This window comes from Macaca mulatta, chromosome 17, assembly GCF_049350105.2.
Source record: "Macaca mulatta isolate MMU2019108-1 chromosome 17, T2T-MMU8v2.0, whole genome shotgun sequence".
In the NCBI taxonomy this organism is placed as follows: Eukaryota; Metazoa; Chordata; class Mammalia; order Primates; family Cercopithecidae; genus Macaca; species Macaca mulatta.
This window is the reverse complement of record NC_133422.1, coordinates 5,797,559-5,813,805: the sequence shown is the minus strand read 5'-3', so window position 1 is coordinate 5,813,805 and position 16,247 is coordinate 5,797,559. Positions and strand designations below refer to the sequence as shown.

General features: G+C 42.0%; 1 protein-coding gene across 2 annotated transcripts in view; it reads right to left on the bottom strand.

The window, feature by feature from the left end:
• ATP8A2 (ATPase phospholipid transporting 8A2) overlaps positions 1 to 16,247 on the bottom strand; it is a 653,085-nt gene that overhangs the window by 424,886 nt on the left and 211,952 nt on the right. For both annotated transcript variants that reach the window (XM_028837283.2, XM_028837285.2), the window contains 6 exons: positions 15,431 to 15,513; positions 12,268 to 12,317; positions 10,002 to 10,071; positions 8,249 to 8,333; positions 7,208 to 7,347; positions 5,225 to 5,363 (listed from right to left, as the gene is read on the bottom strand). In XM_028837283.2, the coding sequence (XP_028693116.1) occupies positions 5,225 to 5,363; positions 7,208 to 7,347; positions 8,249 to 8,333; positions 10,002 to 10,071; positions 12,268 to 12,317; positions 15,431 to 15,513 (567 nt within the window). The remainder of the gene's footprint in view (positions 1 to 5,224; positions 5,364 to 7,207; positions 7,348 to 8,248; positions 8,334 to 10,001; positions 10,072 to 12,267; positions 12,318 to 15,430; positions 15,514 to 16,247) is intronic.

The following is a 16,247-nucleotide window of genomic DNA, read 5'->3' as shown; positions in this document are numbered from 1 at the left end:
GACATCCTGGCCCATTCTATTCTCTGTCATTTTTGTTTTAAACAAATTCTGAAGGCTCAAGTTTTAAACGTGTCTCATCCAGGAAGACTCCTCTGGTCCTTTACAACCCCTATTGTTCCTTCTGAGAAATGAACATTGTGTGCTGTGGTTAAGCGCTCAAGATTTTCAGCTTTCTCATATCTGTGTGACCTAGGCTAAGTTACTTCATGTCTCTGTGCTTCAGTTTTATCTTTAAAGGGGGATAATGCCTTTTAAATTCTCCAAGGGAATCAAATATAAAACATATGTAAAGGACTTAGCGGAGTATCTGGCACACAATAGATAATATTTGCTAGTAACTTACAAAAGCCAGTCATGATTAACATCTACACTGCACAATTGGTGCTTCCTCATCTATTGCATTCTCTGACTTGTCTCATAATTAACTCGTGCCCCAAGTGTGGAATGGAAGTTCCCCAAGCTTATCGTGGAGCACCTGGCAACGTCAGCTGTAGGTCATCAAGAAATACAGGACTGAATCTTCCGTGAAAACCAGCAGTAAGATTGAGAGCAGTACCAGTGTTGCCACCCTCACAGTCCAGCTTCACCTGAGAATGGCAACTCACCTTCCTTTAAACGAACAAGAAAATGTACGGGCAATTACAGGAGGGCAAGTGACATATTGAGTCACTTCCTAAAATTAAACTTCAAAAATAATCTACATGTATCTCACATCATCCTATTGTTTACCTTAAATATACACAATAGAATTTATTAACGTTTTAAAAATAAACCTCTAAGACCGTAAGAAATGGTTTAAAAGTATCAAATGATGGGCAGCAAAATACAGGGAGGGTGGGGAAAAGACTTGAAATTTCAATTCAGAAATGTTTTAAGAGGAAAGCTAATGCCAACTTAACTACTTTAAAATGGAATACACACTAGGATTTTGTTCTCACTCATCCTACATCCATTAAAAATTACAGACTCTGAAAACTCCACATCTACTGCATAACTATTTAATAGATGTTTTATCCAGTGGTAAGAAGGAAATGACCACTGCGAGATTTACCAGGGCTACATCTGAAATTTCACTTTAGACCAGCTGATGCCAAACTTTTAAGCTAGAAGAGAAAATCGCCAGCTCCTCAAAACACACCTAGTTAGCATAAATTCAAGCACAGTGCTGCAGGATTCTGGCAACAAGACCATTTCAAACGACTAAAACCTATGCACAAGATGATTGTCTATCTACATAAAATTCACTGGCTCATAGGAGACACATATGTCCTGGTACTTGATTTGACTAAGTGTATTTTTTTTCCAAGGTATGAACAAAATGTTAAGCTTTAAAAATAAATTCTCAAACTATGAGATAGATATACTTAAAAAAAAAAAAAACACTAAAAAGAGCCAACACCCCCAAACACCAAAGATAATTAATGTCGCCAAATCTACAGATGAACTCTTACGGTACATACCACTAAGATAATGCTGTCAATTAAAAGAGTAAGAGTCAACAACCATAAGGCATCCCCATTTCAGGGACATTAACATTTAACAACAATGTGCGCCTTGTAATAGATTAAATATACTACCATTCTCCGTGGTCTTTTAAATCAAACTTCAGAAAACATTTTTTGCAAAAGCTATGTTAATCCCTCTAAATAAGCCCCACACCAGAAGTCAAGAGCCCTGACACCTAGTAACAGTTTGGTCATTAAGTAGGGTATAGCCCTGGGAAACGCAGAATTTCCTCCCCTAGCTATAGACTGTTCATATGTAAAGATTTAAAAAAGAGTTTTCACAACTCGTGCTTGAAGGTGATCTTGAAGCAAGTGCCTGGCACTTGCCAGACACTCCATTAATTTGCTCTGTTTCCCTTTTTTCATCTAGAAGGAGAACTGCTAGATACTTGATCTTCCCAAATATCTTCTGGATACCTTAAAACCCACACAGGACGCATGAAAATGTAAAGTATTACGGGAGACAATCAATAATGGTTCATACTACCAGGGGTATGAGGGCTATGTGACGAGAAAAGGCTTAGAAACCCATGTATCTAGAGCATGACCTCACGCTGCTGACAGCTGCCACCTGTGGTCTGACACTGATAAGTCTAACAAAATGTCTGGACGTATATGCTTTCCTGAGCCTTCTGCATCATTTGTAGGCTCAACAGATACCTTAAATCATAAAATGACATTTAAATTCTCAACATCACCCAGGCCTACAAGCTTGAGTTCCAAAGGCTAAGTGAAGAAACAATTCAGACACAGCTCTCTCAAAGAAATCAGCTCCAGCTGTTAGAAGCTTACTTGGTAACACCAAGTTACTTGGTAACACCCAAGATGTGTTTGAATCTGACTGATACACTAGATAAAATGTGAATAGAGAAAGCCTCCATGATAAACGTAAGACTGACAAAAAGTCATCAGGTTATAAAGCATCATCTTCTAGTTGTCTTGGAGAGTACTTGCTAAGAAAGATCAGTTAAGAGATAGCAAATGATGTGAGTGGTTCTGGCACCAGCACTACATATGACTACACCCTCTTAGAAAAAAGTAAAAAATAACAACAATCGTTATTTTTAAAAAATTGTTTGGAATGGTATCAATTATCTCATAAGGCTCAGAGCAGCCTCATCACATACAAGCAAAACTTGCCTTTTCAATTAATAATCCATTTGTGTTTTCTGGGTTGATTTTCAGCGCCTTTCAGTGTTTATCCCAAATTTAGCTAGATAGACTCAGGTATAACAAAATGAACATTTAAAAAAAAAAAAAAAAAAAAAAAAAAAAAAAAAAAGGCTGCATGTGCTCCCAGGGGCTGGGCAGTGTAGTGTGGATGAGAGGCAGTGAGAGGGAGCCGTGGCCCTTTTCCAGCCAGGGCACATCCAAGAACACACTGAAGGTAGTTTAGTCTAGGGCCAGCGACACGCATAGGTTATTAGGCCAGCAGGAACACTCAAGATCTGGAAAACTAAGAAAGGTTACCACTTTACAGCTCAATTTTTTTTTTTGAGAAAGTCATCATTTTATTAACCCAAGATACTATATTTTACGGCCCATCATCAAAAAACTATCTAGGCTATATTGTGATAGTAGGGCAAATTTGAGGTATTGTTTGCAGGTTAAAGTTATCATAACAGCTCAATTTTAACTTGAGGAGTTACCCACTCTTTTTTCACATTGCTCTAAGAGGGTGGAAGGCATGCCACCTACATTTTAGGTAAGTATTTCAGGGTGGCAGTCAACTTAGCATGCCATCTGTGATGAACAGGGGCCACAGATCCACAGCAGGTGTTTTAGGCCAAACTTATATGAAACATAACACGTAAAGGGCCAATCTACATACTTACACAGAAACATAGTATACAAAAAGCAAATGTGTTCTTCATTTGTAAAAATGCTGGCCGACACATCATCAAAGGGCTGTAAGCTTGGGTTTGTATTTTCTAGTAGCAGTGATGATTCTGCACTAAAATACCATCATACTCTTCTCCAAAACCATGCATCTGAGTGACAACCAGCACAAATCCAGGGACAACATCTACAGCTGGTTTTTCAGGGACTGCTTATGAATCCTATGTCACTCTCTTGTGAGCTTAACTTCAGTTGTTTGGGAGCCCACCTTCCATTTAATTAGCTATATCCCTGACCAGAAACGATTACACGGCTTTTGTCTTTTAAAAAATGCAATTTACCCAAGACGGCAGGTATTATTTACAACCGAGGTTGTAAGAGACAAAGACGATTCAAAGGTAAGGTTTTCAGGAAAGGGACACCGTTGGATTCTGTTGAGAATATTCCAAGAACACTCCTCTGAAGAGCACTAGTCACTCGAATACAGAGGCTCTAGTAGGTTTCTTCCTCACACACAGAGCACCGACATAGAACCAGATACAGAAACAGAGTCTACCTTGGCCGGGCGCGGTGGCTCACGCCTGTAATCCCAGCACTTTGGGAGGCTGAGGAGGGCGGATCACGAGGTCAGGAGATCGAGACCATCCTGGCTAATACCATGAAACCCCGTCTCTACTAAAAATACAAAAAACTAGCCGGGTGTGGTGGCGGGCGCCCATAGTCCCAGCTACTCGTGAGGCTGAGGCAGGAGAATGGCGGGAACCCGGGAGGCGGAGCTTGCAGTGAGCCGAGATTGCGCCACCGCACTCCAGCCTGGGTGACAGAGAAAGACTCTATCTCAAAAAAAAAGAAAGAAAGAAAGAAAGAAAGAAAGAGTCTACTTCTAGCGAGATATTATAAGTTATGCAGTCCTTATGTGCTCATTTTACCACATATGCACCGGGTCTTGTTACACCATAATGGTGATCAAAGTACCAGACAGACCAGGCATGGTGGCTTATGCCTGTAATTCCAGCACTTTGGGAGGCTGAGGCGGGTGGATCACGAGGTCAGGAGACAGAGACCATCCTGGCTAACAGGGTGAAACCCCAATTCTACTAAAAATACAAAAAATTAGCCAGGTGTGGTGGCGGGCACCTGTAGTCCCAGCTACTCCGGAAGCTGAGGCAGGAGAATGGCATGAACCCAGGAGGCAGAGCTTGCAGTGAGTCGAGATGGCGCCACTGGACTCCAGCCTGGGCAATAGAGCAAGACTCCGTCTCAAAAAAAAAAAAGTGCCAGATAATGTTTAAATATTTCAAATAATCAAGATTAGATTTTTTAAAAACGAGTAGCTTCAACTCCTTTTCAAACTTAAAATGTGCTCCTTTAACAATGGCATAGTTATCCTGACTTAAATTCCTTTTCTTCAATTTTCATCTCTGTGATGCTCTGTAAGCAAGGAAGTTGTCAACCAAGCTGGGCAGGGAAAGACACAAGGCTCTTAGAAGAGTCCATTAATGGGCAAAACCATTAAAATGGTTATAATTACATAAAATAATAAGGCATATTTAAACCTAGTAAAAACATGCTCTCTTAGTCTCAGACTAAAATCTTGTGAAGCAAGCAACAAGAAAATCGAAGCTGTCAAATCTTGAATTCTATGCCCTATGTAAGTGTGTCTAACTCTTTTCTAGGAACTATGATGGCTTTAATGTTTGTAACAGGAATGAGGGCATCTTCATTTGATTCGGGTCAATTTTTCGTAGCCTTGTGAATGAAGAGTCCTATAAAACACCATGTGTCAATGAATTTGAGAAACATTTAGACACATTTACAAGATACTCGAAAAACTAGAATACAAAAGCCAGCATCAGGAAACTATTTGTAAAAATCATTACCTATATTAATCGCAGTTTCTTGTTTGTCTCCTGTCAACACCCATATTTTAATTTCTGCCTTCAACAGAGTTGCGATGGTTTCTGGAACTCCTGCTTGAAGGCGATCTTCTATGGCTGTGGCTCCAAGTAGCAGTAAATTCTAGATTGAAAAAATATCCTCAGTTAAAGACTGGCACATACTTAAGAACAGCACTAATACATTCTGACAAAGAAAGGCAATCAAACTGTTCTGAGACAGTTGTTCTATTTCCTGTTTTACACCTGTGTCTGCAGATGGCATCTGGATGGGTGGCATTTCCAAATGCCTTGCAGTGATGGACTCACTCTACAGACACAGGCCGCCCAGTACTCACTGATTTCTCGACACAGGGGCTTGTTAGAACAGAAACCATCTTAAAGCAGAGCAGATGGGCAGGTTATTCCAAGGACACTGACAGTACCTGAGCCCTCCCTTTCAGTCCACAAATGAGTAGTACATTATATCACATTTAACAAATGATGAGAATTCTAGATGATACAGCAAAATAGGAATAAGAGACTTGTGGTGCTAAGGATTTAACAGTGAGAGAAAAAAAAACATCCAAGTATCTTAAGATTGAGGGTAGCTATAAAACGGTGCCCCTTTTGGAGCTCTTTAAGGTCCAGGGCAGACCAGGTCACACTGAGGATGGGTGTAGATGTGTGGTTCCCTCCGGCTGCCTGTGCTGTGCCTGCTGGTCTGGCAGATTTCAGAGACTACACAAAGGGCCTGCTCCATGTACCCACATCCTAGTCTCTCCAGGATATAGCACCTTTGCTTGGTCACAGACTGTGGGAAGATCCAGCTACCTCTTGAGCACCCACCATACGCACGTCACCTATTTAATCACTTTTTTCTAATTCTAAAAGTAATGTGGGCTATTTCCAGTAAAACAGGGCAAATAAACACCTGAATTCAGTTTTATTCAGTTCATTTTAATTCGGTACATTAAAATGACTGAATATACATAACTGAATATAAAACTGAAACCAAAAACGGAGTATAAAAAAGCAGAGGAGAATTTTTTAAAACCAACATAGGAATGAAAAAAGTAAATAGGTGATGTTTTCAAAGTTATGGAAACTGGGCCAGACATGGTGGCTCAAACCTGTAATCCCAGCAGTTTGGGATTTGGGAGGCCCAGGTATGAGGGCTACTTGAGCCCAGGAGTTTCAGACCAGCCTGGGCAACATAGCAAGATCCCATCTCTACAAAAAAATATGAAACTTAGCCAAGCATGGTAGCATGATCTTGTAGTCCCAGCTACTCGGAAGGCTGAAGTGGGAGGTTAGCATGAACCCAGGAGTTTGAGGCTATAGTGATCTATGACTGCGCCACTACATTCTAGCCTGGGTGCTGGGTAACAGAGGGAAACCCCATCTCTATATTAAAAAAAAGAAGTCATAGAAACTGGAAATTGGATGGCCCTATGGCTGCCAACATGAAACAGAAAAAGCTGAAATCTGGCTCCCATACTTGAAGGAAACCAATAAATTGAAAGTGAGCTAATGCCTTACGATAAGCTGAAAAGAACAACAGTAAAATCAAAGTAGACAATGTGGAGTAGCCATTGCAAAGCTTAAGTATCATTAGAGTAAGTTAGTGGAGGAAGCTTAGCATTACAACATCTAACCAGCCTCCATAGCATTCTGATCACTCCTGTAACTCAACAGCGTGAGCTAATCTCATTAAGCCTAATCTTAAGCAAAGTCATTGATGCTGTTTTTGACCTGATATTTCTTAAGCTATCAATAATGCTTAGCTGAGGGTGGCTAGACCTTTCAGAGAGACCATGCAAATCAAGTGCTTCCTAAAGCAAAGAAAATGACTCAGAGCTACCGGTCCATTAAGACACAAGAAAAGAGAACATCCCTACATAGTGAAAGGATTCCTGGTCAAAGACTTTGTGAAATAGGTGGTTAAGTTCCTCATGGAGCTGTAAAGGCTGTATTGGGTGCGGTTACCTTCTCAATGATCTCGTAACACTCTTCCAACCGTTGAGCTCTGTCCTTCAATATGGTGCTGGCTTCCTGATAGACTTTCAGCCACTCCTCATACTCATTCTCAGAGAGATCAGCATAAGCCACACAGAGAGTCCGCAAGCCTGCAAGACAGCCACCGGTGAATGGAGGCAGGCAGAACGCGTGACCTCCTAGGGGACAGCCTGTGCTTCCTTTCCCATGAGCATGCTCAAAAAAATTGAAGAGACTCGGTACTTTAGGTCACTCTAATTCAACACTCCCACATCTACCAAGGGAAATGTAAAAACAACTCGCCTGTATTCTAATATAAACTACCTCTTCTGTAAGTCTGAGAGCACAAGAAGTCAGAAGAGTGAATTCTCCATGGCAGAGAGGTTCAGGAGCTGTGCATGATCCATGCACAGTAGGCAGGTTTCAGCAGCAAGCAGAGGAGGTGGGAAGTGTGTTTCAAGACAGCAAGGAAAGGCCCCATGTGCTATCCCATGAAAGATCCAGGCTTTCAGGCAGCCACACCCATGCACATGTGTCAGTTGTACTCACATGTGCATGCAGAGCCAGAGGCCAGAAAGCAGCCGTCAGCACTTCAGCGTGGCTCCAGCTATCACGACATTCGCTAGCAGGAACCCCTGACACCAGTGTCGTTTACGGCCTTCCAGAGAACTCCTTTCCTGCTCACTATGGGTTCCATGAATTATTTCCTTAAGTCACGGATAAGCCAGTGACATAAGGACACCAAGAGAGGGACAGGAAAATAACCACGTGAGTTTTCTGAGAAAGGGACTAGTAACTAAAGGTGATTCTACACGCTGTGCGTTGGCCTGCCTCTCCCTCCGCTCCACTGCTCATGAGCGACAGAGGCATCTACAGGTAACTGAGTTTGGATTTGGCTATGCATCTTGTCACTGCCATGGGCACAGGAGGGGATGGGGCAGGCACTGGAAGAATGTGCTCCTGGAAATCAAGACAACATGCTTGAAAGTACAGCTCCAATGGCCAAAAACAGCATTTCCAAATTCCACTTACCTTCCGTGGCAAAGTATTCCAGATGGCATAATGTTTCCTCCATATATTTTGAGTCTTTTGAAAGTCTCTCAAAAATTACATTATCCTATAAAATAGGGAAACGTTGTGACTGGCAAACCCTTCAGTAAACCTTCCAGCCAGCACGCTAAGCACGGCTTTGTTTCTGTTTATCTAACATGCATGAGAATACCCGAGTGGGTAAGTAGGAATTTAGCATTTGGCTGGGCTCAGGCATGAGCTTTGGAAAACAAATGGGGTATGAATGTGTCCAACAAAACCAAAATCTGTATCTTAAAAGCCAAACAAAAATATGCTGGGGAGAACCAGAAGTACGGGAGAATCATCGGAACACAAGGGGGCCTATATTCAACAAAATTCGCAAAACTCATATCCCAAAGTTTATCAGGTGCTTGTGCAGAAGGGGAAAGGGTAAAATGCACATCCTAAGTTACTCAAATACAACCTTGCTTCCCAACACGGGAGGCAATCCTAAGCATAGAGGGCACAACCCACTGGGCGCTGAACTCAATTCTGTTGAGAAACACACAGGTGCACAGCTCATCTGCCTACAACTATTTCCATGACTGACAAGAAGGGTTAGGGGACCAGATCCCACAGATAATCCATCCAATATGTTACAAATTGCATAGTTTTAGGCTTCTAAAAAAATTTTTTTAAAACTGAGTTTGGTTTTGGAGAGAATTAAATCCTATAAAAATAAAATACACCTTTGCAGCATTTTCATATGTACCTCTTCTATACTGACAGCCCTCCTCTACCACCTCACACTGACACTTGTTGTACTCGATGTGGTACTTAGAACACAATAGCAAATGAATAAACAAAAAGCTTTAAAAATATATCATATGAGAACAAAACCTAGATGAGCTTAATTCATTTTACCATAAACACAGAATTCTTTAGCAAGTCCAAATATAATGTCTTTAGAATTCCCATGCATCCCTTCATTTGTAAAAAGCTCTAGTCATCACGTACTCAAATAAAACCACCCTTCTTGCCACAACTGGTAAAGATTAGTAATACTGTCAACCGCTAATTAATCCTAGGAGAGCTTTGTATTCTTGACGTAGTCAAATAAAATAAGTTTAATAATTCTTTCCCTCAATACATAAGACTACGACTTAACAGGATCTAGTTTTAAAATTAAGATTCATAAGCAATAACATCTTTCCTTTGAAATAAACCATTTAGATTTGGCTACTAGAAGGTATACAGGACACAAAGCCTGACCTAGGAAACTAACAGGGGCAGTAATAATGCAGCTACACATGGGCATTGCCTTTGTACCTACAACACGGCTCTCTATAATGTATGAAAAAAAAAATAACAATTGAGAAGAAGAGGTGCTAGAGAACCAATATATATCAGAGTACTTAAGATTATCATAGGTCAACACAAATTACTTTATCTTCCCAAAGTCAAAACACGATGCTAGTAAAACTGGAATAAGAATTCATATTCCAAGGATTTTGCATGACACATGGAGTCACTGTTTCTGAAACCAACGACTGGCTAAAGGTAAGCTTTGCACTGACCATCTTTGCCACACTGCCCTGAACCACCATTATCTTCAGTGGGCTTTTACTACAAAGGCAGCTTCACAGCCCACCTGAAAGAGCCTTTCCACTCTGGACAAGCAGTCAGGGAGTGATGAGGAAAGCAGTTAGGAAAAGCAGCAGATTAACAAAGCTGCCAAGAAGTCTGCTGTGCACATGGCGTCTCCGATACTTACAGCCCCTTTACAGTAGAGTCGAAGTCGTCCTGAAGGAGTTCGGACAATCACAGACATTCTTTTTCTGTCACTGGGAGAGTGAAAAAAATAAAAGAGTCTTCACTGGTCTGTTTACAGGATGCACGTCCCCCAGCTGAACACCAGTCAGAACAAAAGATGGTCTGGGGCTCCTAAAAATGGCCAAGGTCTATCTTTCCCTGCCTTTTTCTTCAAAGTAGGACCTAACTGTGTATCTCCTACTCTTTTTATTTACATCTAACGAACATATGCCTATTTCTTTCCCTGCCATGAAAATGAACTAGCACCGCTATCTGCAGTAGGAAAAACAGAAAAGGAGAATTCTAGCACTGACAGTCCACATCCGATTGACTTCTGACTCTACTCTCTAAAAATATTCTTTATTTTCCACCTCTAAGCTATTAAGTAACTTGCCCAGTAGGTACAAAAGTGGGAGACTCAGTATAGAGCCACTTAACTCGGAAGCTCCTCCCTGTGTCATCTTTTAACTGGAGTGAAAGAAACCACAAATCCACAGAACACTCCCAATTCAGCACCAAGGAACTCTCCCTCCCCTCACCACAGCATCTACACTTCCTCACACGTCTTTCCTCCTGGCCCATTCTCACCCACCGAGTCCTCAGTGAGTCTCCACTGCCTACGAATTCTTCTCACTGCTCTCCGTCCACCTGTGCAGCCTCGCCTCATCTCCCACCAACCCTCCCATGCACGACCGCCAGGCTTTGAGCACACACGGGACTCACCATTCTCCTCTTCTACACGTTCTGATCCTCCTTTGCCAACAACATTTCAACCTCCTGAAGCACACTCCAACTACAGAGGGCCCTACACCCCCCATCTCGGTGGCCTTTCAGTGTGGTGGTTCCCGATGGACTATAAGTCTCTAAGAGTAGGGGAGAGTCTCTCTTCAGTTCTGGATAAATTCCCACATCCTAACCCATAGCGCTCTAGCTGACCTGGATTTGCTTTCTCTCTCAACCATCTTACAGGTAGGCACTCCTGGCCGTTCTTAAAACCCATGTTTCAGTTTCTCAATGTGTAAAGCAACTACTTCAAGGGAGTATTACAAAGATTAACTGGCACTGGGAAAGAGATGAGTCCATGAAAAACAAATAGACTCACCACTATAACCACAAATTATCTTTCTGTTCCTTCTTATTCTCCCATAAATACATTTTAATACATCCTTGTGTCTCTATCCATATTCACCTGTTTTTATCTAACTCTCTTTTCTCCGCCTCGCCTATCCAATAACTGCTGGTCCCAGTTAATGCAGTCACAGGACACTGCACAGTTTCCAGCAAAAGATGGGGCACGAAACAGTCTGGAGAGATGCCTAGCACGTCGCTCACCTCTACACGCAGGGACACTGTCACCACTTCCTACATGAGCCACCACCGTCATCAACCATCCCTCCTCCCCTCCCTATGGTTCCAAGTCCAAGCCTGCGGTCCTAAAACTAAAGACTAGGGCTAGAAAGTATTTCCTACACAAAGATAAAAAACTAATCCTTATTTAAAAATAGCTTATAAAACAGAGCAAACGATTTGTGAATCGTTTAAGGTTATTGAAAAATCCACCTAATATTAATCATAGGAAAAGATGCTTTTGAGATAGCAATAGAACTTTGCTTTAGTACTGACAATTCCATGTTAAAAAGAGGCAAACAAAAAATTAAGATATGTTTCCTTATAACAATGAATGTTCTATGTGAACAAAAAAGTCTAACAAATATTCCTGGGTCTTACTTTTCAAAATTGTACTGGGGAAGAAAGCTTCCGAATAAGTCCAGGAAAACTGCCCTACGTGGACCCAGCCTCTAATGAGATGAACTGATCTCATCTGTCATCATTTGTCAGTTTCTCAGATCTCCAGGAGTGCTCACATAGAGTAAGAGGAATGACCTCATGGGACTTGGGAAACGCCAATGAAAATAATGCCCTCATCACATGCTCCAAACTATTCAGACATGTCTGCAGCTGCTGATGCAAGAACATCAGGCTCTGGAAATCTAAAGAAAAAGGAGGACATGGAAGTAGAGCATTTCTCTTGAGTAAAGCAAAGAAAAATAACCTGCTTCACTTTCCTTAATGAAAGTCACAAATTCCAAGGAGAAGAGTTTATGGAGATACATTTATTACATTTAATACTTAAGTAGTATATTGAATCATACCATGCAATCATGTAAACACTCTGATGAAGTTGGGAAATAATTATTTTATTTCAAATGTATGAAAGAGAAACATACCTAGAAAATTCCAGGACATTAAGGATTCCGAACGTTTGTTCCTGTCCCATCTAAACGAAGAAAAATAGGCTCTTACCCAAGGTGCAGAGTATTAAAATCTCAAAGCAATTGTCTCCAAAACATAAACAGACTTAGGCTCTCTCTCTTCCCACCTTCTAGCCCTTTGCAACATGTACTGTTTTCTCACAAGTCTGGTGGGGTCAGAGCTCCCTCTTCTGGTGGAAGCTTCTCATGTTTCTTCAGTGCTAAGGCTGGCCTAACAGTTGACTGGTGTAGACATTTCCAAGAGATGCAGATAAAGGACACCAGCTGCCCAGGTCCGTCAGAAACCTTTGGCCCAGTTACGCCTCTGAATTCAGGATTTTACAAATTTTATAAAAATATACGCATATTCTAGACCATCTACCATAATGTCCCCAGCAGGGTCTGGGGTAACATGCTGTTATACAGCACATCCACGTTCTCCAGCAAAATGTATGCATATCACAGGAAGTGACATTCATAAAGATCATAAACAGCCTCACCACGTCTGATTAGGTTTTGCTGCCAAATAACTATTCACCAAACTTAGGAAAAAATCTTTTGGAATTCAAAGGCATTGGGTTTTGAATTTGCAGACAAAGAGATGGTGCATCTGTACCTGGTCACAGAGCAATCAATCAAACGCTCTTTTTCTTTGGGTTCTTTCAAGTTAGAAGGTCAATATTCACAATTTTTTTCCATCTAAAAATTCCAGATGGTGTGTACGCTATTTTCAAATTTTTAATCTAATCTTTCCATTTCCCCAGCACTTCGTAGTGGAAAGAACGTGACCTTTGGCATCCGATACGTGTGAGTTTGAATCCAGTTTCTGCCTCTAAGTGTGTGACTTTCTTATGCATGGCAAAAGCACTTGTCTTTTAGGGTTCAGAGAAGTAATCAATGAAGTAACACATTCAAATTACCAAGTACATGATGGAATCATTATCTTCATTCACACCCACAACTCTCCACTCCTTCTCTTTGCATCCCACAAAACAACTAATGATCCACTTCACCTAGGCTTCCTCAATCTTTATTCACCTCTTCGGAACCATGAATTCCGAGTTCCCTTTTTCCACAGACTGTCCCAACTTTCCATCATATTCCCATTCAGAAGACACCCGGTGCTACTACCACCACCCAGCACCAGCGCTGCCATTCCCAGGAGCCACCTCCTCTCCGCACCAGTTACACCAGCCACCTCCAGATGCAGCCCATGGACGTGGCTGTTCTGACTACTGGCGAGGACACTTCACGTAAATATGTAGGAATTGGAGAATTTGTTCCTGACTTGGTAGTACAGCAGTAAGTTTGTTCTTTTACTCATATGCAAAACCTAAATTTGAGAATTGGTGGTTTGATGAATGGTTGAATAGGATTCTTTTTATTGTTTTTATTTACAAGTCCTAACTAATCAGGTAGTCTTTTGTGATCCCCAGAAATATGACCTTAAAACTGTAATGAGGTAACAAAGAGGGGTCAATGCAGCATATAACACCAGGAGGACGACACCAATAGGCTCTCTAGGTTCCACATTTACCTGGCATTGTGAGTGAAGTGGAAGCACCTGTTCTCTTCTGTCTCTCTCACCTATGATCCAAGCTCCCAACCTCCATTTTTGCAAATGCAGAGACGTGCAGCACCCACACAACTGAAAATCCTACGGCTAAGATTAAAATTCTCCTCCAACTGAAGGGGAGAAAAGACCTCATTTTTAAAAAGCTTCTGTAAGGGAAATTCTATATTCAATCACTACTTCATTCTACTTTTAATGGTGGTACCTTTCCCTAAGCTAAATTCCCTGTTGACTAAAATAAGCATAGTAAAAGTAAACATGACCAAATGAACTCATCTCTGTACTCCATAAAAAACTGAAGATGCCAATAAATGGGTACTTTGTATAAGATATGATATTTTATAGGTTTTGCATGTAACTAAAAGACAAAACTTACTACAGTACTCCCAAGTCAGGAACAATATCAAGTCATTATACCATTTGGAAGTGAATTTCAAATGCATTAAAGGTCTATGGATTTAAGGATGCATCCACAAAGCCAAAAACTATAATCCCCAAGTCTTCCCCAAATGGAGGGGTAGGGAAAGGCAAGGGATGGCAGGGACTAGCCCCAGACCCTCATCATCAATCCAGACAATAATAAAACAGCCCTTCTAACTGGTTATCATGAAAAACACCACTGCCTCACCAGTCGTAACCACCATTTTCCCCTGTTGCCCATTCCAAAGGTCTGTATTTGATCTTCTTGTTGATATAATTATTTTTCTATCACTAAGTTTCTCCCTTTGGCCTGTAAGTAGGGAAACTCAGAAGAAAATCAGAAAATATGTAAACCTCTTGACTTCAGTTGCAGGGGGGGATCCCTCATACAGATAAAAGATCAAAGCCGGGCACAGAGGCTCAGCCTGTAATCCCAGCACTTTGGGAGGCCAAGGCGGGTGGATCACTTGAGGTCAGGAGTTTGAGACCAGCCTGGCCAACATGGCAAAACCTCGTCTCTACTGAAAATACAAAAACTAGTCGGGCGTGGTGGCACGTGCCTGTAGTCAGTCCCAGCTACTCGGGAGGCAGAGGCAGGAAAATTGTTTGAACCTGGAAGGCAGAAGTTTCAGTGAGCCGAGATAGCACCACTGCACTCCAGCCTGGGCAACAGAGTGAGACTACATCCCAAAAAAAAAAAAAAAAAAAGAGAGAGAGAGAGAGATCTTAACTCTGACTCCTCCCCCAGCCGAAGAGACTTCTGAAGAGACTGTGAGGCTTCACTGAGTAAGAACTCGGGCTCTGAGGCTACAAAGAGACGTAGAACCTGCCCTCAAAGACAAGTGGACCGCTAACTTATTTTCCCAATTATTATAGAACAAAGAGTAGATTTGTGAAGTTCTTTGCTACAAATAATTTCACATCAGTGTATGAAAGACATGTGGAAAAGCATCCTCAAGGGCGAAACAGTACTGCAATGCCAAACAACTCAAACAAGCTCATACAATCATATTAACTCCAGTTTTTCACAGGTCTGATTTTTCACCAAAAGAGAAGTTCTGCTATCATTTACAACAGACATGCCATTTCACATGCACAATCTTCAAGAAGTAGGTGATCTGAAACGTGCACACACGTGTTACTCACCGCTTCTATGATGACTGAGAACGGCGTTCTGGCTGTGAAGACAAAGCCCAGCTTTTTAGCTCCTTTCACCAAAGCAGCTTCATCTGTCAATTGGGAGTTTGTGAAACATTGACACATCACTGGTAACGATAGAATTCTGTTCAGTGTCCCTTTTCAAATTAACAAAACCCACTCTACTGAAGGAGGCCTGGTGTTATCTGCGCAGTAGTGAGGACTCGGGGTAGAGAAGCGCTTGCTCTTCCTACCACCAGGGTTCTGAAATGAGCACTTCTGTTAGGTGGAGGGCTTGGATCTATGCTAATTCACCAGGACAAGAATGATTTCTATTCTTGCTACTCTCGCTTGGGATCAAGTTCTCTCCGATAAACCTAAGTCATAGTCCCATGGCTCCCACCAAACACCTCCTCTGAGCAAGGCAGTATTTTAGTTGTGCTGTGGGATTCCCAAGCCCCAGGAAGTAGGTAAAGAGAACCCCCATGCACAGCTTCCCCAGAAGGAAGAAAATCTGTGAGGCGGGGAGGATGAGGAAGAAGCCAGCTCTGTTCTTTCTTCAGAGCTCTGTCAAGCCCAATCACCTCTGCCAGGAAATGCAACATAACCAGGGTCCTCCCTTTGCTGTTAAAAAGGGGTTATGAGAGTCAGGAGAGCCCATCCCGGGCTCTCTACGGCTTTGCACCTGTAGCCACAGCCTGGCCTCAGGACGAGGCCAACAGAAGACAGCTGGGTCTATGGCGCTGACTACACGGCAGCATCTCCAAGAATAACTGCAACACCCAGGTCTCCTGAGAAGGGGCCAGCCGGGGGCACCCGGCCAGAG